Genomic DNA, 22,663 nt, shown 5'->3' on the forward strand with positions numbered 1-22,663 from the left:
CAGAGGGAATGTAACCCAAATGACACCTCGATTTCAGACTTCTTGCCTCCAGAACCACAAGAGAATAAATTTCTGCTATTTTAAGCTGCCACATTTGTGGTAATGCATACAGTAGCCACAGGAAACTAATTCAGGGCCTTTGTCCCTATCCCTGGTGAGCAAAAGGCACCTGGTAGCTGCCTGCTAAAGTGAAGGGGTGCACTAGCTGCTGCATCCCATCTGTGCAGAATGTCAGGAATGGCTGCTGTATATGCTCCCTGCATGGACCATAGCAGGATTCTAGCTGCCTTCTGAGAAGCTCCAGATGAGCCATGAGAGTCAGTCCTGGCCTTGAGAGCTGCTCCAGGGTTCAGGGTCCAGGTGGACAGGGTATACTGTAGCACGCCCACTTAGTGCCTCTGGACACACTGTCCTGGAGACTGTCACATAGGGCTGCTAGTAGTATTTAACTCATGTTCTGGTTATGATGCAGTTTCTTCTCACTGGGTTACTGACTCTTCGTGGTGAAAAAGCAAATCATTTTCTATTAAAAAAAAATCCATAGTTTTCTGGGGAAAAATATGAATTCATGTTGAATCATTTTTTAGGAGAAAATATGAGTATCAGGGAAATCACCCATAAGAAAATATTACCAGCTTTCATTTTGGTTTCCATTTAGGCATTCCTTGATCACAATATAAAAGACACTGACAAGGTGGTAGATGGAGGTAGAAATGCTTTGCTGCTTTCTATATTTGGGTTTAGGATTATCCTAAGTTCCTGTGTTTGTCTATTTGAGCTTCATTTTTATTAACTCTCTAACACACTACTTTTTGAGAGGTCACAAACATTTTGAGAGATTTTCTTCCGCTCACTTCAGGTCACAGTTTGCTCTTTGCAGTTCCTTGCCAGCATATAAACAGTATTGGTAGAGTTCTCTTGTCCCAAGAAATTCTGCCTGAATTGTAGTTGCAAAATAAGGGGAATCATTGTAGAATAGATAAACAAGACTACACTGTATAGCACAGGGAAATATACACAAAATGTTATGATAACTCACAGAGAAAAAAATGTGACAATGAGTGTGTATATGTCCATGAATGACTGAAAAATTGTGCTCAACACTGGAATTTGACACAACATTGTAAAATGATTATAAATCAATAAAAAATGTTAAAAAAAAAAATAAGGGGAATCGCCCTTTGGAGATAAGGAAGCACCTCTATAGCTTCTTGATGTTACTAGGGATGGGCCCCTGGAGGAAGCTGGAACCCCTATTCATCTAGGCAGGTGGAATTAATTTTTACTTTGGCAAGTTGATATGGCACATGGTGTAGACCAAAGCTCTAAGGACAGTCATTGCTCCATTTTACAGACAGGAAAACAAGGCACAAAGAGATTCAACATCTTGTCCAAGATGACAGTTAATAAGGGACAAAGACAGAATTAAACCTAGACTGTCTGGCTAGATATTTTGTTTGATATGATTTGAGTAGCTTTTAGATCCAGTAAAGAGACTGAGAGAATTACTCTGCTGTTATTCAAATAATTGCTTCAAGAAATGAAAGAAATCATGCGTGAGCTATTTATGTGTTAGGGTGAGTTGGTGTCCCAGCATGACAGGAAGGTATCTCTGTCATGTTACAACAGGCAAGAGTCATCAAGAATATCTTGCATTTGGTCTTGGAAAAGTTGAAACTGCCTTACGTACACAAAATTGAGATAATATTTATTGCTGAAAAATATTCTGAGCCTGTTCATTTTTATACCCCGAGGTTTGGAAAACCAGACATTTTCTTAGCCTGGCTAGTTTCATCTACTTTAGCACTAGTGTTCTCCATTTTCTAATGAAATCAGAGGTTTAGGTTAAAGGAAAGTCTTTATTAAAGCAAATGTTTTCACTGTAATGCTGTTTAACTTAACCAAACCAATATCCAAGTTGCTCCTGGAACACAAGCTCTGTAGATCATGAAGTTTAGGAAGGTTAAAAACACATGACTGGTATTTTTGAGTCAATTCATCTCAATCTCAACTAGTATGTTATTATTTTCAGTCAGCTTTTGGAGAACATATACAAAATCTTCGTTGTTGTTAATGTCTAGATGCCAGGTTGTGACTATTGATCTCTAATATCCATTGAGAATCTATTATTTATGATAATATGCCTGAATTTTTCTTCTAAACTTGATTATAAGTAAGCCATTTATGTCAGTATCCTTTTTGGGAGAGTCTGGCTCATCAAAATGTGGTAAAATTTCATATGTCATATTTAGAGATTAAAGATTAAGCCTAAGCTAAAGTTATAAATTTGCTCTGGCTCAACTGAAGTTGTTTGAATGAAGAGAGAAACTGTTATGTAATTTAAAACACCAGCAGGTGAGACTATCATAGGTAAAGATGTCTTCAAAATCTTAGGCGCTATTGTCCCCTCTTTCCAGATCTTCCGGCACATCTTACCAGCTGTGTCCCTTGAGACATAATATTGGTATTTTAGAGAAACATGCCCCAAACAGAACTACTATCTTCTCTCAATCTGCTCTTCCCTAGCCTGTATGCTCCATCCATCACTGTCTTTGTCGCTTATTAACTGTGATCTTGGACGAGCTGAATCTCTTTGTGCCTTGTTTTCCTGTCTGTAAAATGGAGCAATGACTGTCCTTAGAGCTTTGGTCACACCATGTGCCATATCAATTTGCCAAAGTAAAAATCAATTCCACCTGCCTAGATGAATAGGGGTTCCAGCTTCCTCCAGGGGCCCAACCCTAGTATCATCAAGAAGCTATAGAGGTGCTTCCTTATCTCCAAAGGGCGATTCCCCTTTTTTTGCAACTACAATTCAGGCAGGATTTCTTGGGACAAGAGAATTCCACCAAAACTGTTTATACGCTGGCAATTCCAGAAACAAATGCCCTCTGTGCTGCTGCTGTGACTGTTGTCACTTCTGTCATCACCCCAAGAAGCTTCTAGAAGTGACTGTGGTCACTGCTTACACTTTGCCTATATTTGAATCCAATTCAGACTTTTTCCTCCATTCCCATGGCCTTTGCTTAGATTTTTGCCTTAGCTTCCCTATTCATCTTCCAACTCTGTCTCGCTTCCAATCCCTCTGCCCTAATCTTGCCAAAGTTGCATTTCTGAAATACACATTTGGCCATGGATTTCCTGGCTTTTAACAATTAAGACTTTCATTTCCACTCAGTTGCTTATAGTAGCATTTCCAAATTACCATATGTGGAGCACTGGTTCTTCAAAATAACCTGTGCAAAAGAGGATTCCTTGGTCAAAAAAGTGTAGGAAATTCTATCTTGATTACCCTGTCTTGTACAGACATATGGATTAGCATACTGAAGACTGTGAGAACTTCTGCAGAAAAGAAATCCAGCCTTTCTCAAACTTATTTGAATTCTTATTGTTTAACTTTTGTTTAACTCAGTTCATTAGAAATAACTCAAGAAATAAGTGGTCTATGAAATTAAAACACCTTTGGGAAAATATTGCTGTGTAGTCCACACTCCTTAGCAAGCCTTCCAGTGAAACTCACACCTTGCCTCTCTTCTTTGCCAGCCCAAAGTCTATCACTCTCTCCACCAATATTCCCTCTCTTTAATTAACCAAACTACTACTATTATTTCTTCTCACCCCGTACTCACATGTCTTGTTACTACACAAACAATGTCTTCTATGTGAAATGCCCTTTACTGCTCCATCTCTCTTACAGAAAAAAAAAAAACCACATTCCAATGTTCCTTTTCATGCTTACAGAGAACATTTCAGTGGTCAGATGTGTGTTTCCTCACTCTCACATGGCACTACTTCACTTCTGGCATTTCTGTCACCAAATGTGCAGTAGTTTTTCCCACACCAAACAATTGTGTGACACCAGTTGGGTATCCTACAATTTAATTCAATTCTAATACTGTCTACCTGGAGAGAGTACCAGATCCCACAACTTAAAGGCCTAGTCCAAGACTGCCTCCCCTCCAATTCAGATGTCAGTCACAAGTCCAGGTTGTTATCTGTGCCCTGACCACTGGCTACAACCTACTCCTTGGGTTAATTAATTTGCTAGGAAGGCTCATGGAACTTGGGAAGGAGTTTAATTACTGGATAACTGGTTTATTATAAAAGGATAGAACTCAGGAATAGCCAGATGGAAGAGATGAATGGGGCAAGGTATGTGGGAAGGAATATGGAGCTTCGGTGTTCTCTCTCGGCACACCACCCTCCTAGCATCTCCACATGTTCCCCAACTTGGAAGCAATCAGAATCAATCCTTTTTTTACAGAGGCTTAATTACCTAGGTATGATTGATTAAATCATTGGCCATTGGTGATTGATCTCATCTCCAGCCCCTCTGCAATCCCCAGAGGTCAAGGAGCGGAGCTGAGAGTTCCAACCCTCTAATCACGTGGTTGGTTCACCTGAAAGACTCAAATGTGGTCAAGAGGGGCTTGTTGTGAATAACAATAGACATCTTTATCTCTGTTATCACTTAGAGAATTCCAAGGGTTTTTGGAGCCCTGTGCTAAGAACTGGACAAAGATCAAATATGTATTTCTTATTATAAATCACAATGTCACAACCTCCCACCCCTTCTCCTCCTGGGGTCACTTACACTCTTGTTAATGACCCAGTTCAAATATTGCCTTTCTCCCCAAAGTCTGCCCTGCTAGTCTCCTCTCTGCTCCCTTCATGATCCCCTCTATTGAGGGCTTAACACATTCTGTGCTAATTATTTGTTGGCATGCCTGCCTCTCTCCCCACATGGTGAGCTTCTTGAGCTTATGGGATTCCTTGTATACTTTGTAACCATCACAGAATTTGGTAAGCCCTGAGAGATTGATTGTTGAATAAATGAGTGAACACAGCCTTGATATTTTCTGCATACTGATGAAAATGCTGACAGCCAAGCCCAGTGACCATATCAGACGACTGATAGTGAAGGGACTTTTCTACCAAGCCAAAATTATATGTATCCAAAATAGATTATTTATTATTCATTCCCCTTTTCTCACATTACCCATCTATATTTGGAAATATACGTTACAAGGTATATGAGTAAAATAATTTTTGACTCATTTTTAAAAACATTAATCAAAATCAGCAGGTATCAGACTTATTTCTAAGATTTGTGAATTAAGAAGATGTGATCATTTTATTGCCTAGTAACCAGAGAAAACTTTGTGACATTTGTGCATTCTACATTTCTGAAACATGACTTACTCTCTACAGTTTGGAAGAATATGTGTGTTTGATATATTTAGCTTTTAGGACAAATTCTAAGTTTATAGTTACAGATTTTCCAGTTTTTCTGTTCATTGAAAGTGCCTTCACCAGTCTATTTTTTTAATATAAAATATTTGGATATTTAGCCAGTTTAATAAGAAAAAAAGATTTGGTTAGTACAGTGTATCTCGTTTCTTTGAAATGAAGTTTCGAGCTTGATAGCTGTTTATAATTCATTTTGCCAAGTACATGCATAAAGCTGGTAAGTAAACCCATCTTCTTCAGTGTTACAAACAGGTGATGACAGGTGGTGGGAAACATTGTTCTCACATCTCTTCTGACTTTTATAAACACACCTATCTTGTAATATTCTTTAGCCTTCTTCTTGCAGTTAAAGATGTGATCCATTAGACTTTACATTTGTTCCATAGAATTGATGAAAACATTTGTCCATGGCAACTGTGTAACCATAAGCTTTCCCACTTTAGCTCACCACAGGACAGAATAGAAGTATATTAACTGCACAGAAAGCTGTGTCCTCTAAAAGGGTCAAGAGATGGACTCCTTCCTAATCGGAGATCTCAGAGTCCTGAAGTGTGCAACTTAGTTCCTGTTCCTTTGGAGACAATCTTAATGGGAGTAAACTTTTCCACAGCAGTAGAGACACAGTGATTTTTCCGTATTACACTCCAATTTTTTAGATTGTGCTTGAAGTCAGATGTTGAACTTAACTCTAGATTTCTGTCTTCTGTTTCAAATGCATTCCATACAGATTATGGCACAAGTGTAGGGTATACCACTCAGCCTCCCCACACACTATGATTCATAAGGAAACCCCTTTTACTGGCTGCCAACAAATCAAGAGCTTGGGAGAGCAGGGTTTGAGAGCACTTGGATTCAGAGTGAACTTGGGCTGGGCAGGAACACAGTGTGCATTCCAGGTTGGCAAAAGTGTACAGTTTACGATCACAAGGCAAAGCGGAGTTGCTGGTGCTGAAGAACAGTCAAAGAGGCTAATAAATACTTAGCAAATGAAGCCAAAAATTGAACGGTTCTCTCTGTCTCTGTCTTTCTGTCTCTCTGTTTTACTCTCTCTCTCGTTTCTCCAATATTTTTCAAAACTGAGGCATTGATTGTAAATTTTCCGTAGTCCCTTATTCATTGTTAACAGACAAGCCTCTGTGTTATACTTAGCAATCTATGCAGCTACACATTGATCCATCCCTAAAGTTACAGCGAAACTTACAGTTCTGAGCTATGTGGTGATTTGAATCGGCATTACCATACAAGGCAGCTTTGAATTCCTTATGGTGATCTTTTATTACTCTTTTTAAGTTTCCTTAGCACTGCCAAACGTTGAACTTTGTGGAATGATTATAAACTTTATGAACATAAACCTTTGATTCCACTTTGAATTCCGTTAAAGAATGCCAAAATTATATTAACAATACACATTTCAAAATCAAAGACCTGGATTATTTTGATTACTTCAACCCTAGAAAACATTTCTTGTTATCACTGTACAATTGATAATCAGGAACGATCACAGCAGCTGTTTTCAGAAAGAAGATTATACAACCCAGAAGCAATGCTCGAGCTGCAAATCTGGCCTTTGTTTCTGGGTTGTTTGCAAATGTCTCGGATATTTAGAAAGCTGTCCCCTTAAAATCTCCAAAACGTTTGTTAGAAACAGTTCGTAACGTACGTATGTTTCCCTTGGCACCTCAGCAGGGCAGTTCTTGATTTCAGCTCAAAATATGAGGAATTTGGTACAGAAACAGAAAGGGTTTTGTCTTTAGCAGGCTGACATGGGGCTGTTGCTGGCTGCATGACCCAGAATCAATGTGATGTGGAGCAATTCCTTAAGGAGACAAGAACTTTCTTTAAAGGATGAGCTAAAGCTTTTGGGAGTTGCAAAAGTGCATGGGAGAAATCCCTGTACAAGAGTGAACAAGCCAAAGAAAACTATTTTTTCATGTGGTCCTGACAGAGTTTATATGAAAGGGAAGAGACATGTGCTCACTATGGCAGTATGGTGAGGTGAATGAGAAGTCAGACTGTGAGGCCAGATTGCCGGAGTTTGAATTCCAGTTCTTCCCCTTCCTAGTTCTGTGGTTTGGGCCAAATTTCCTCATTCCACTATCCTCAGTTTCCTCATCTGTTAAATGATATAATAAAAGTACCTACTTTTTAAAGTAAGTGAAGAAAATGTTGTGACGATTAAGTGAGTGTATATGTATAAAGCATTTAGACCAGTGTAGCCACTGTTCAGTTGTTCAAAAGAATGTTAAGGCAATTTTTAAAAGGAGAGAGTGACTAAGAATGAACTTTGTTTTTAAAAAAAAAGTTCCAGCCCAAATTTGCTCTCACTTAATAATGCTTGCCCCAACACACACAAGTAAGAAAGGTCATTCTAAAGCTATTGACTCTCCCTTTGGTAAAACCCATATTAAATTATCTGAAAAAGGCTCTGTGATTATCCCCCAAAGACTTTTGGGCTGGAGATAAGTAATGGAAATTCCTATGTTCATTTTATAAGTGAAGAAGCAAGAATTATTCTTAGCCTTCGATGGGAATACTGAACCCTTCCCCCAGGATAAAACCCTTTATGTCAGGGCTTTGCCTGCCCTGCTTCCTCTGCTTTGTGATGCCATAGATAGGAATGAGCAGGGAGGGATCCTTAATAAATATTAAATGGTGATGATGATGATTTCACAATAGTGTCCTACGGTTACTTCACAGATTTTGCAAAACTGCAAAGAGTATTTCCTGATATTGGAAAATGTTGACTGCAGTGCCATTTGATGGAAAATAGAGTGAGGCATGGAAAATCAATTGAGAATGAAAGCCCTGTATGTTGGTATGGTCCTATGTTGTCCTCCAGCTTTTTCCCTCTGTTCCTTCACCTTCCTATTTCAAGTCCATTAGCAAAGCTTAGTTTGGAAAAGGGAAGAGAGAGAAAATGTGTGTGGGAAAAAAAAATAATCTACTATATGCCTTTGTCAAGCAGGACTATCAATACTCACATACTCTCTTACAAGTCATTCTTACATTCTTACTGTAATGCATCTTAAACTTAAGGAAAAAATTGTTAAGAAATTGAGTAAATCACTGATTGTAAAGTAGTATTACACACCGTTATTCTTTGATAAACTGTAAGTTTTGACAAACTTCTGAGCTAATCAACAGATTTTATCTGAACTCTTCTGTCTATCTAATGGATTGCCAGTTTGTTTAAATACCTGTCTCCTTTATGAGATTGGTGTACTTCTTTAGGGCCAGGCCCATATTGTATATAGTCTTATACCTACAGGACTTGGGAACTTGTGGGTGATTAATAGACTTCCCCCTCAATCTTCCTTAAGTAAGTGACTTTTATTTCATAGAATTTGGAGAATAAACAACGCTGGTATTCTCATTTCTTTCCTGCTGAATCTTCGGCAGCACTGGAGATGTTTCTCACCTTGGCAACTGGAATGCTGAGGATTCCATTTGTCCAGCATAGGGATCAAGAAATGAAGACTCCTCATTGGAATATAAGCCTTCCGCTGGCTCCAGGCCCATGATCCTAACCATGGAATGTACAGTCTTGAAATAGTGCTCACCAGGTTTTCCGAGTCTAGATTAGTATAAATATTTATGATGTTTATAAACTCTACAGATGGAGTTTATGGGTTTACATGTATTAAGACTGCACATCTGTAGAAACTCTTAAGCAAAAGGGGAAAGGTGGATAAAAGGATGAAAGTTAATTTCCTAAGTAATGCATTTGTATAAATAACATTCTGTAGTGTATGGTGCAAATTCACATGTTCCTTTCTGTATTATTATGCATAAGATATATATGCATATATGTATTATCATAATATATATTCATGATACATACAGAAGAAGAATACATATAAAATACATTTAAAAATACATAAAGAAGAATTCCTACAAAACATATATATAATAATTCTGTTCAATAGGTGTTATAGATATCCTGGCTGCATGTTAAATTACCCCAAAATTTTATGGTGTCAAAAAACCATTAATTATATTCATGTAGTCTATGGTTCCAGAATTTGGACAGGACTCAGTGCTGATGTCAGGATTTCAGCTGGAAAACTCAAGGCTGGGGACTGGAATTATTTTAACAATCATTCATTTACATTTCTGGTAATTGATGCTACTACTGGGCTGGGAGTCTTAGTTCCTCTCCGCATGGACTAAGTGGGCTGTTTTGGGCTTCCTCACAATATGATGACTGGGTACAACCCTTGAAACAGAGAGTCTTCAGAGGTCATATCGCTGTTATGACTTAGCCTAGGAAAGCACGCAAGCCACGTTCTATTCACCCAGATAGTGCCAAGTCCTACTCAGGTTCAAGGGAAGGGAAGATAGACTCCAGATCGTGAGTGGCAAGGTTCTGGAAGAGAATATGGGACCAGAACTATTACTATCGCTATTTTTAAAAATGCAATTTTCCACATAGGGATTGATGTTCCCATTTTATAGATGAGAAACTGAGACACAGAGAGTTTAAGTGGTTGTTCAGAACTTTCAGTGTCTATTGTGTAAGTAACAAAACTGTTAGTATAATTTTTATTTCCTCAAAAAAGAGAAAATATACTAAACATGTCTTAATTTTACCTCAGAAAAAAATAGAGTAACATGAAAAGCATTTCAAAAGTATCTTTGACATATAGTCACATTTCATAAGGAGACTAGGGTCCCTTTTTGTACGTTAACATGAGATGTTAATGTAACTTTTATCCAGTGACTTCTTTATCTACATCTGCAGCCAGAGGTTTCTCTTGAGCATCAGATTTGAAGTTCTAAACTATACCCTTCCACCTCAACATCTTCCAAAGCAAGCTCATCATTTTTCTCTCAACCCAGCTCCTCCATAAGCAGATTTCCCATTTCTGTGGATGTTAACCATCATTCTTCCAACTGGAAGGACGGGGTCTTCGGGTTTGTGCTTGACTCCTCCCTGTCCTTCTGCCCAACTGTGACAGGTCTTTTAGACTGTTTTTGCAGTATTTCTATTTATCCATTTACTTACTTAAGAATATAGTGAAAATAACTTCCACTGTCAGAGAAAACATTTCAGTATCATGGTCACTCTGGGATCATGTCCATTGTCTTCTCTCAGTGACAGGTCTTCTTTAATTTCCCGTGTACTTGTCTGTCTCCTCCCTGAGACCATGGAGAATTTAGAATTGCCTTGTTCACCCCCAGTTCCCTAGCATCCCAATGTAACACATGACCTAGTCAAGGGATGTTTGTAGAATGAATAAATGGTCTGCTTTATTTATCTGTACTAGTTAAGAAAGGCTAAGTCCTATGACAAACAAACCTAACCTCAGTGACTTAAAACAATAAGAGCTTGTTTCTTGCTCACGTCATGTTCCAATGTGCAGCAGTGTGGGGGATTGGGCCTCCTTTATCTCTTGTTTCCACCACCTTCTAGGGAATTTTGAGTTTTAATGGCCAACCCTAGAAGGAGACTGTAATATTTTTGTTCATGTTTTATTGGAAAAAACTCAATCACAAAGCCCTACACAACTGTAATGGATTCTGGGAAATATAGTCCCACTGGAAATAAGTTTGGTGATTATGTAGCTAGTATCCATTGCACTATCATTCTAACTATCTACATATTTGCAATTATAATTGTCATTCTGTAGAACATCTTTCTGCTCACAATGACTCCCTAAACTGCTGACCCCATCCCCCTTATTCCCAGTTTCTCCCACAAACCTCATTTGGGGAGGTTTTTAACTGTTTCATTTAGGTTGCATGACTCTGTCCCCTGAGCATAAATTGTTAAAATATTTTATCCAGTATGAAACAATTGGGGTCAGCCAGATTTTCTTTTGGGTGAATTTGAAGTCAGAACCTAGAGACAGTCCATTGGTTTCTCATTATGACTGGATTTATAAACATGAACCCAGAAATTTTAGGGCAGTCAGTCATCTTTCACTAACCATGTGGACTGAGGACCAGAGAGAACACATCCACAGCAAAAAAAAAGAAAAAAAAAGAAAAAAATGGAGCAGATATTCAGGGAGGACCTTGAATGAGAACAATATGGGAAGATGGGAAGAGATTAGATGGTTGCCCAGACAGTTTCTGTTCTTTCCTTAGGCTGATGACTTCCTGCCTTTACCCTTATGATAAGTAACCCTACTGGTTATTTGGAAAAGCCTCCAAAATAATGCTAACCAAAAAGACACTGTATCTAGTTCCACAAAGAATTTGAAAAAGGTCAAAAGGAGAACTCATACAATAATGCAGTTTGGAAAAATAACAGAAATATTTATGTCATAGTTACTATGTTAGTGGAGGGTCAGAATTTGCTTAAATCTTCCTGAAAGTAAAAATGAAAGGGAGATATAGTTATTTATGTCACTCTCAATTTCAGAAATGAGGAAATGCATGCTTTCCTTTGGAGAGTGAAGCTCTGTTAGCACTGAGATCTAATAGCATTTTCTTTGACAGTAGGGTAAATGATTCATGCGAGAGAGTTCACAGCCTTCCCTCAATCCACTCAAACTGTCAAAGAGGATCCCAATTCTCACAGGTAAAGATAAAGGGCAATGCTTGGAATCTTGGGACAATTTGAACCTCTATTATGTTTAGGCCCTTATTATCTAATATTTTTAATGGCTTTGACCTCCACTTGTTATTTGTATATTTTCTGATGTTGAATCTTATTTTCCCTATTTGGTCACATTTCATTTTGTGTGTTAAAATTCTTTAATTCTATTCTCTCTAGAACATAAAGTACCATGACAGGGATCTTGTTTGTCACATTCACCACTTTGTAAATTGCAACCACTCCAGACATATAGTAGGTGCTTAATAAATATTAATTGACTGAGTGAGTGAGTGAGTGAATGAATGAATGAAGCAATGGAGAGAAGTGGAGATGGCTGAGTTCAGGAGAAGAGAAGATGGGCAAGATTGAGGTTTGGGGGACTTGTAGAGAGAGCAGCTGGAGGTCTGAGGAAAACAGGCAGGAGAGAAAAGGGAGTAAGTATTGCTGAGGGTAATGTACTTTGATCCTTGTAGCAATACTTCTTAAAAGTTTAAATAAACTTTGATTTTATTTTTTATTTTACTTGCAGTTACTGAGCTATGTTTCTTCTACTGCTTCATTCTTTAGAAACTTGACCAGATGAATTCCATCCAGACGGGTAAATTTCTTACCTAATCTTCATGACTTACTCAGATGTCACTTAATTCATTTTGTTATTCACCATTTTGGAGACACATATTATGTGTTAAGCACTCTATTGGGTTCCAGGGAAACAAACATGAATAAAATTGTTTTTGCATTCATGTAGGGCAATGATATAAGTAAACTAGTAATAAAGGTCAAGACTTTTGTAAGCACAGAGCATGGGTCACAAACTTGGTGGGGTTCAAGGGTGTCATGGGTCAGCTTCTTAGAGATAGCTACCTTTGCAAAGTCATGGAGGAATGAAAGAAGATACTAACTTCAAGAAACTGCAAGCATTTAGGAGTGGCTGGATAATAATGTGCATGTATAGAGGGTTAGAAAAAGAGGCCAGATCATTGTTAGATTTTTAAGTAGGAGAATAGAAATGTCACCTTTGTATTGCACTCTGGCAGAAGAATAGAGAATGGATCAGTACAATGTTTCTTAAAGTGTGGACCTAGACATCAAGCATTAGCATCACCTGGGAACTTGTTAGGAATGCAAATAATCAGAGCCCCACCCAAGACCTACTGACTCAGAAACTCTGGGAAGTGAGATCCGGTAATCTGTGTCTAACAAGCCCTCCAGGTGATTTTATTGCATACTAAAATTTGTGAACCACTGAGTTAGAATGAGGATGAGAGGATGAGACTATCAACAGGAGGAGCTGATAGGAACTTATAATATCCCCAGTGAAAAACGATGAGGTTATCAACTAAAGTGTTGATTAGATTATGGTATTGGAGGGACAGGCACAGGCAGATTCAAATGAGTATTTCAGATGGCTGGATAAGTCAGCATGGCAGGGGCACCAAGGAATGTTATAGGTTGAGAGAGAGAGAGAAAGCGCTTGACAGAGGAAGTAACTATGTCCCATGGATTGAATAAATAGAATGAGTTGGTGGGGGGAGCAAACCAAGCAAAATCCATTAATGTCACTTCAAAGACTTCACAGTGTCTCTTACTCTACATCATCTCTGGCCATGTAAGTGGCATCCTGCCTAAGAAAGATGCCCCTAACTGATGCCCTGGATCTCATCTCATAAGCCAACAGAAGCCCTAAACTTCAGAACTAAAGAGCTGTCTGGCCATCCCATACCTTCTAGCTAAAGACTTTACACTCTAAACAGTTATTTACCTTAGTGGTCTTTGTCATTTACCAACTCAACAGCCATTTCTTCTTTTCCTACAGCAGAACATTAATTCTGTTCTGGGTTGCCATGTGCCCGGCTCTCAGAGTATAAATTATGATCTGATAAGTCAACCCATAGCTATTGTTTTCCTTCTCCTCTGATGGGGATGAGCATGTGAACTAGTTCTAACCAATGAAATGGAAGGGTATGTAGGTCTGCTGGGCCTCCTGGGAAGGATTTTTCTCCTTGTTAAGAGAGTAAAATAACCTTTTGCCCCTTCTCTGTTTTGTGTCTTGGATGCTGTTATGTGAAGGAGTGGTGCTTGAATGAAAGGACAAACCTGAGAATGGAATGCAATACATAGAGGATAGCAGAGCATAGAGATTAAAAAGAGCTTGTTCTGAGTCAGATTTGGGCTAGCCTATCTCTTGTCTTTAAGCCACTCTTAGCTGTGTTTTTAGTTACTTACTGCCAAAAGCATTCCCAATTGATTACTCATCCTTCTCTAGCAAACTAACTTTGCTTCTCAGTCCTGTTTACCCCAGGCATCTAGATTTTTTTTTTTTTTGTCCTCATTTGGAAACCTGATATCCATACTTCTTTGTAAAGCCCTTAATCTGACTCTATGCCTTCCTACACTCCCTAACTTTACTCTGTGCCCTCTGAAATTCAACTTCTGTAAACTGCAAACTCCCTTGTACTCTCAACAGCTTCATCTCCTTGCTCCAACTGATTCGTGGTTATCCCTCCAGGTCTTTCAAGCAGAGGCCAGCTACTTTTTCTCCCATGTGGGCATTCCACAGTGCCAATGGGGTAGGTATCTTCCTCATTTTCCATTGTTACTTCAATGAATTCCTTTTTATTTCTTCAGTCACAGCTCTTTGAAGTATATCTAGTACATGGCCTCAGACTTTACCACGCCTTTCTACTCTTAGTTGCCATCTTCTGTCAAACTCCAGGACACTCTTTCATGTTTTTTGCTGACTTTAGCCTCTGGCTCACACTTCTCTCTGCCAGTTTCCCTGTTGTTATTCTTGGTGACTTCCACATATTCATAGATATCCACTGTCTTTGTCCTGTTATTTCCTCGACTCTTCAAATCCAACAATGTTGTCCTCTGTCCTACTCAGTGTAACTGTGAGGAAGAAAGAGAGGATCAATGGGACTCAGCCAGAAGGTCTCTAGACTCCTAACCCCAGCCCTCCTTTGAACTATGCCACAATGCCTTCACAGTCAGTCACTATTTACAAGGATGTCAACTTGAATGTCTCTGCATTCAATAATGGATTACTCTAGTAAAGATAACTGGATGCAAGTTGTTTTTGTTATTGTCTGAAGGTCAAGATATCCTGGGGAGAAGTATCATTAAAGAAAAATCAATAGCACCCTTCATAAATGTCAGCACAAAATGCCATTCAAAGCAAGTATAAAAGGTTAATGATATCTTGTTTTGAGTGTTTCAAAATAATTATCAGATTAAATAAAAGCTACAGTGACATGTTATCCCCCATGAAGAGACTAACTAATTAGCTAAAGCTATTTAAACATTTAGTAAATATATGAATAAAATCTATTAATCAAGCAAGAATGTGTTTCAGGTTGTTGGCTCAAAACACACCCATATACCCCAGTGGGTCCTTTTCATATATGTAAGTATTCAGTACCATCATCAGAGTTGTCATTGAGCAGTTAAATAAGGAGAGGTCAAGGAGGGCAGGGCATATCTGGTAAGAATTTGTGGTAAAGTGTTATTTTATGGAGACGTTGATGGAGTCATAACTTTCCCAAGGAATTAAGTGAACAGCCAGAAGACAAGTTCAGATATGCCAGGGCATCTTGAGACAAAGGCTTAATGCTGATCTTGAGCTGTGGTGTCTCTTTGGTAACCATGGTGAAGTTGGATAAGCTTAAAGACTGCATGTTGGAAATTCCTTAAGAATGAGTCTTGCCTTTGGTGAAATTGGGCTGAAATACTTCGGAGTCAGATTTAGAAATCTATACTTAAAGACTTCAGAGTCACAGAAATTTCAGCTAGCATTGATTAAAGAAAAATCCCTAGCCCCTCATTCCAAAAAAATTCTTTTAAATATAAAAAAAGACACCATTCAAAAAAATATGACTAGTGAGTCTCTTGAGCAACATGTATTTCTTAATGGGACTTGAATAATCAAAATCCACTGATTTCTCAAAATTAAAACTGTATCCAACGGTTAAGAGCAAAATCCTTCTGCTTAGAGATGAACTGGATATGTGCAGATTCTGGGAATGAGTTCATGATTAGTCACTCTAGTATGTCTGATTCTTCCAATAAGGATGGTAAGTGCATTACCTCAGTATACCCCAGCAACTGATGTGTCAAAATCTTTTGAATTTCCTGGGTCTCAGGAAAGAAATATCTCCCTTCTCTTTCCTAATCCAACCTCTCTGTTCTCAAGTACTTACTTCTGAACAGGGGATAAGGGAATCAGAAGTCATCATTATAACTTTATTTTTGTTGTTTTGTTTTGATGGGGGAATAATTAGGTTTATTTATTTATTTTTAATTCAGTACTGGGGATTGAACTCAGGACCTCGTGCATTCTAGGTATACACTCTACTGCTCAACTATACCCTCCCCCCACTATACCTTTTAAAATCCAAGATGTTGGCTCCTGCAGAAAGGAAAAAGGCATTTCTTTTCTTACTGTCTATGGTGCCTTTATCATGGCTCATATTCTGGTATTCTTTCCCTCCCAATCTAGCCCCTTCCAGGGTAAAGGTCTCTCTACTGCTAACTGCATAGATGTGGTAGTTAAATGCTCGCTACATTGAATACAAAAACGATGAGGTATATCGCTGAAAAATAGAATTTAAATGAGATTTGGATGATAGAAATTTCCATCTATTAACCCCATAGGAAATAAGTAGATCCGACGATTATTCTTCATTATCAACTTTTGAAGAAAACAAAATGCACACGTACAGGTAGAAATATTACTTCCCCACCTTTCCCTCATTGCAAGGGAAGGATTTAACTTTGGTTCCTGTACCAAGTAAGCCATTATTTAGAATTGAGGTCAATGCAAAATATAAAATGATTGGGGGTGGGGAGCATATCATAGCTGCTAGAGGAAAAATAAATCTTATCAAATCTAGTAACCATCTTACTCTCTTGTTGAGATTTATAGGACAAAGTATTTGAAAGACCCCCTTTTTTAACCTGATTAACAAAAATGGCATACATTCTCTTGTCTTACATTTCATTACACTTTGTTCTGTTGTATTGCAAGGCCAAACTGAAAATAAGTCAGGGTAAAGAGACAAACCAAGTGGCTCTCTATTTCCCAGGCAAGATAAGTTTATTCATCTAGGACATGCCTAATATCCATGCAATCAGTATCTTGGGTAGTGAATGATGGATTTAGTCAAATTTCTTGAGCCTCTACATCCCCAAAACAGCCTGATTCAATCTCAGTCTCAGAACAATGGAGGCAGCGCAGGCAGACATGTGAACAATGGTCATGTTAGCATGCAGAGAAATTAGTTCAACTGGTCTCCACTTAACCATGTCTGGAAAAGTTAAGTTGTTCAACTTTGTGGAAAAAATGCAATGGAAAATATATCTGTTGTCATTTGAGATAAAGGTTTAAAAAAAAAGCAAGCACAAAGTGATATTTATAGACAATGATGGGTATTTGTGATATTAGCATTTAAAATTGTTTGCAGGGTTAGATTACTTATTTAGATAAGGTGACGTGTTCAAGCTCCAAAAGACACTTTTTCATGGCTGGGGAAGGCACAGTGCAGAGGGAATAAATGTGTATATCTGTATGTTAGTGTGTATTGGGGGGAATATGAGGGGGAGTGGAGTATGGAATTTAGGAGCACTACTAGTCAAACAAACATGAACTTAAAAAAAAAAATTATTCTGGGTATGTGTCAGAGAAAAATGTTACTCTCACTGACAGAAATACTTCAGACTGAAAAAAAAATCTCATGACCTGCCAATATTAGGAAGAATGAAGCTACTACTATTCCACGTTTGCTTCATTTTTTCACAACAGATTTCCATGAAAAAATTTCATAGAAAACCAAATAGAGTTGCAATTTGAGTGTGAGTAATACTTGTTAGATTCACCTCAAGAGAATATAGCTTTCCCAAACTTCAATTAAGATGACACTTTTCCTTTTTTTTCTGAAAGAAAAAAAACTCCTGCATGACTTGAAAACCAACAATTTAAATGCACTGATTTAGTATAAAGTTTCATAAAACTTATCCCTTCACCATAATGAAAAGCCTAGTTTCTGTCCTGTCCTGTTTTGTCATAAATAGCTTTTATTTTGGGGGGTAGTTTTTATCCTTGGAAACACCGCCCCCTGCTGTAACAAATGTTTAATTGCAGAAGGATTTTTTCTTTGCTCTGAAATGAAAAGGATATGAAGAATAAAGGTACAATTATTAACGTGAAAGAGACTTTATTTTGAATAATAATATACATATCATTCATTCAATTTAACTTTCATAGTGCCCAGCTATGTATGGAAGTATACAGGGAAAAACAAACATTAGAAATACCTAAGGATGGAAGTATACAGGCAAAGAAGACATTTGATATATACCCATGAACAGGCATCATAGGACAGTATCCATTAGAAAATGAAAACCATGCAAAAAGTCTATCCAAACCATAGCAGGCAAGTGCAAATAGTACAATTTATAGTTTCTTGGATACAAAAGTATACATGTTCTTTGGATTGAAAACAATATAAATGAGTATATTATCATCTATAGAAGTAAAAAGTGTGGATGCCACAGGTGGCAATAAAATATTCAAGGCCACAGATGGAGGTCACCAGCTTACAAAGAGAATACTGAGAGGTAGGGCAAACTAAAAAAATAGAGATATGCAATGAAGCCACCTCCACCTAGGTTAGGGAACAGCAAATGCACAGGCATTAAAATGATAATAGCGCTTACTATGCTGCATTTCTATTTTCTCTGTCAAAAGAATTCACTGTGTATCCCTACAAAATTCAGTGAATAAGATGAGGCAATAGTGTACAGCCTTGGCATTAGGGCAAGTTTAATTTCCTTTTCATTTTATACAAGAAGAGATAAAGAATACACAACATGAAATGTTCATTTCTCCATTCAAACATTAACTTTTAAGTGTTTCATATATACTGTGTTTAGCAGAAAGGGGATAGGGATATGTAGACTGATTAAACCCAAGCTTTCAACTCAAAATATTTTGTCTGGAAAGCTAAGGAAAGGTATAATTCTTTACCGTTTTAAAAATCAAATGCTTAAAGCAGGTTTGAAAAATTGAGACGAAAAAAGACTGATACAGAAAAAACAGCAAAGAAAGATACTGAACAAAATTTCCTTGTTTCCTTTATAGTTTCTTTTTTTCCATTTATTTTTTCCAAATTGCATTTTACAGTAGAAATGCAGACCACTCTGGATAGCTCTGGCTCAATAATGCTTGGTGCTCTCCTCTTAAGACATCATCTTTTTGCACTCCACTGAACAGAAAACCATCCCTTCTACTGGCATGAACTTCTGCCCAATGAGACACTTGCTGCAGCAGGAGCACAGAAAGCACTCTGTGGACGCATGCCAGCTGAAGTTGTTATAGGTCACCCGCTGCACTTCGGGATCAATGGCATTGTGGCATCCTTGACATACCTGTTAAGTCAATTATACAAAGAAGAGAAAAGGATGACAGATCAAATTGTGACTGGCAGCATTTCTATGTTAGAGCAAACTCAGAGTATCTCTTCAGATGGTAAATTAAACTAAGAATGACAACCTCAAAGATACACAATGAGAATGACCTTCTAGCTAACCTTCATAGCTAACAGCTATTAATGGGGGTCTATATGTGAAGCACTGTGAGAAATAACAGTTGAAGTCCAAACAGGTGATTTGATGCTTATAAGATATCCCCATGGTGTTAAAGGCAGAAGGTCTTGATGATGAGTTCTAAAGCAGTGTGTTTAGTTCCAGCATATTCTACTGGATCTCACATTAGTAGTTTTAAAAAAGAAAAGTTTTATGATTTTTTTCTATACCACCAAATGCTGGTAAGGATGTGGAACAAATAAGAACTCTCATTCATTGCTGGTGGGAATGGTACAGCCAATTTGGAAGACAGTTTGGCAGTTTCTTATAATAAAATTAAACATACTCTGATCATATAATCCAACAATCATGCTCCTTGGTATTTACCTGAATGAGTTGAAAATGTATGTCCACAAAAAAACCTGCATGTGGATGCTTTATTCATAACTGCCAAAACTTGGAAGCAACCAAGATGTCTATTAGTGGGTAAATGGATAAATAAACTATGGTACATTCAGACCACGGACTACTATTCAGAGCTAGAAAGAAATGAGCTATCAAGTCATGTAGGGCCCTTAAACACTGTGAAAGTAGCCAATATGAAAAAGCTATATACTATATGACTATATGGCATTCTAGCAAAGGCAAAACTATGGAGAAAATAAAAAGATCAGTGGTTGCAAGGAGTAAGGAGTTGGGGGCAGTGAGACAGATGAATAGGCAGAGCACAGAGGGCTTATACAGGCCAATGAAAATATTCTGTATGATATTACAATGATAGATTTATGTCATTTGTCCATTCTATACATTTGTCCAAGCCCATAGAATATACAACATCAAGAATGAATCCTAAGATAAACTGTGGACTTTGAGTGATTATGATTATGTCCATGTAGATTCATCCTTGGTTAAAAAACAAACAAATGCTTACCCTTCCAGTGAGTAATGCTGATAATGTGTAAGGCTATGCATGTGTAGGGGAAGGGAGGATATGGGAAATCTCTATCTCCTCAATTTTGTTGAAAACCTGAAACTGCTCTAAAAAACAGTCTTAAAGATTTTTCCTCATTCATTAAAGCTTTGCAGTGATAATTTTATCAGACTTACTTATGACACATGAGATTATTAACACCACTAATTTCTAGACAGTAGTAAATGAAAGTCATGTTCAAAGTAATTAAGGACTTAATCAAAAATACTTACAGTGTCTGAGAATAATTAGTTTGCACTAAAACTATAACTTGCAGTTAATTGGCTTCTGTTCTGTCATAAGTCATAATTTATGTGTAGTCTAGTATCATGGAATACTACCACTTACATTCCATATACCATTTAGTGTATATGCATGTTATATACAAATAAATATATGACATACACACATCCACACAAACACACATATTTGCTTCTTTAGCTGGACATGTATAGGAAGAAAATAAATGAATAACCCTTATATTATAGCAGAAAATAAACCACCCAGTTGAGAGCTACAAAACACTAGACAGTCCATATGCCTTCTTGTTTGTACATGTTATGAATGAATGTGCCTGAAGTTTTCGTTTTAAATATTTTATAACAAGTGAAGAAACCAAAAAGACTGTCCAGCATTACATCAAAGTGACTAATCTTCTTTACCCTTGGTCTCTTAATGTGATTGTCAGGAATTACTGAGAGATGAGAGTGGGTGGGTTGTGTGGATGGGTTGAGGGAGTCATTTAGCCTCAGCCTTCTCACTTGAAAAGATCTCAAAATGTGGCTGCCACTCAGTGGATGAACTGGTTTAGGGTGTGAAGTGAGGCCTTGCTACAAATATCCATTTCAGACCTGCAATATAATTCCCGTATTTTTTAGAACCACAGGGCTTTTAATTAGAGATTGTAGCTCCTTAATTCAGACATTACATCAACCCAGTCTTCCCTGAGGAGCAAGGGAGATACTATCTTCGTGTTCTCAATATTCCTGAATACAACAAAAAGGAGTGTTCTGATCACAAACATACTTCTAATTTTTAGCTGCACCATGCAAGCAATTGCTATTATATATACTCATTTTTTATAGCTTTGTAATTCATTTAGAATGTTGTTTTTTGTAGTTTTCTATATTTCATATTAATTTTTCAATATTTTAAAACCTGTTTGTGTAAAATAGAAGTGTTTCACACTCAATTTTTTATTCAATTGCTTCATTATCTCAGCCCTCTAATAATATTTGTGGATCTTTTTATAATATTTTAAAATCCACATTTCATTTGCAATTTTAAAAAAGTGGTAACTACTGTTCAATTCTACATAAAATTAAGGAAATTGTTTTGGTAAAAAAAATAATTAACATACTGAATGATACAGGAATTTAGGGTTTGTGGTTTCATAAAATTTAGTTTTATTAATAATTTGATTGCCATTGATCCCAAAGTCTGACACATGGCCCCAGGTAAAAACTACTGATTCCTAATTCTTCATAAATCTTAAAGCTGGCCAGGCCTCAACTGAGGGTCTAGAGACTCCAGGACTGGTCAGGGAGATATGTGCTTCACCACTTTCTGCCTGGCATTCAATTTTCCCGGGTTCTTAAACTGCTAATAATTCAATGAGTTATTTCCTTCAATCCCTCCTACTTCTCTTATTTTATCTGTATATATAACAAAATTGTTAATGACACTTGTAGTATGGGTTGGCAGGAGAGTCCTATGAAATCTCAGAGATGTGAATTCTGGCAGGGTGGGGAAAGGAGCCATTTGACACTGGAATTCCAGAGCCCATTCAGAGACAAACTAAGTGTATTTCCCATTATCCTCCTCCCAGGTTAATTTTTTTCCTTGGAAATGCCCTATTTTGAGTTGAGTTCTTGGCTTCGGGTCTAGGTCTGAAAAAAATTCATAGTCTCACTCCTTTTTTTTTTTTTTTTAAAGATCACTGCAGATCAATGCCCTGAACTAGATAATCCTCAAATTTTTCTATCATTTAACATATTGCATGGGTAGCTCTCTTTGCCATCAGCTAAGGTTTATTCAGGTGACGGAAAGATATGTTCATTTTAATGTTAGGCAAAGGGCAACAGTGAATCCTACTGAGAAAGTAAACCTTCTAAAAAAAAATCATGCCTTACTATAAAGCTAAATAATTAAGAGATTCTCTCATTCTCTTTCTAACCTTATCTGAGGGTATTTCTCCCCACTGATTATTGCAATGTAATGGAGAGAAGCTTATAACAATTAAATAAAATAGCTTTGTCTGCTTAAAGCTTTATTCAATAAATATTTGAGTATCCTCTGTGTTGTTCTAGTGTTGGAAA

At 37.5% G+C, this 22,663-nt stretch overlaps 2 protein-coding genes across 2 annotated transcripts in view; one reads left to right on the forward strand and one right to left on the reverse strand.

Annotated features, from left to right (window-relative positions):
* The window catches only part of LOC116664744, a 336,479-nt gene that overhangs the window by 310,626 nt on the left and 3,190 nt on the right, over positions 1–22,663 (forward strand). The gene's annotated exons all lie outside the window — the stretch shown is intronic.
* Positions 17,990–22,663, reverse strand: part of TES (testin LIM domain protein) — a 45,648-nt gene continuing 40,974 nt past the window's right edge. The window contains exon 7 of the mRNA XM_032483643.1: positions 17,990–19,219. Coding sequence (XP_032339534.1) covers positions 19,031–19,219 — 189 coding nt within the window. The 3' untranslated portion in view covers positions 17,990–19,030. The remainder of the gene's footprint in view (positions 19,220–22,663) is intronic.

Source organism: Camelus ferus, chromosome 7 (assembly GCF_009834535.1).
Source record: "Camelus ferus isolate YT-003-E chromosome 7, BCGSAC_Cfer_1.0, whole genome shotgun sequence".
Lineage (NCBI taxonomy): Eukaryota > Metazoa > Chordata > Mammalia > Artiodactyla > Camelidae > Camelus > Camelus ferus.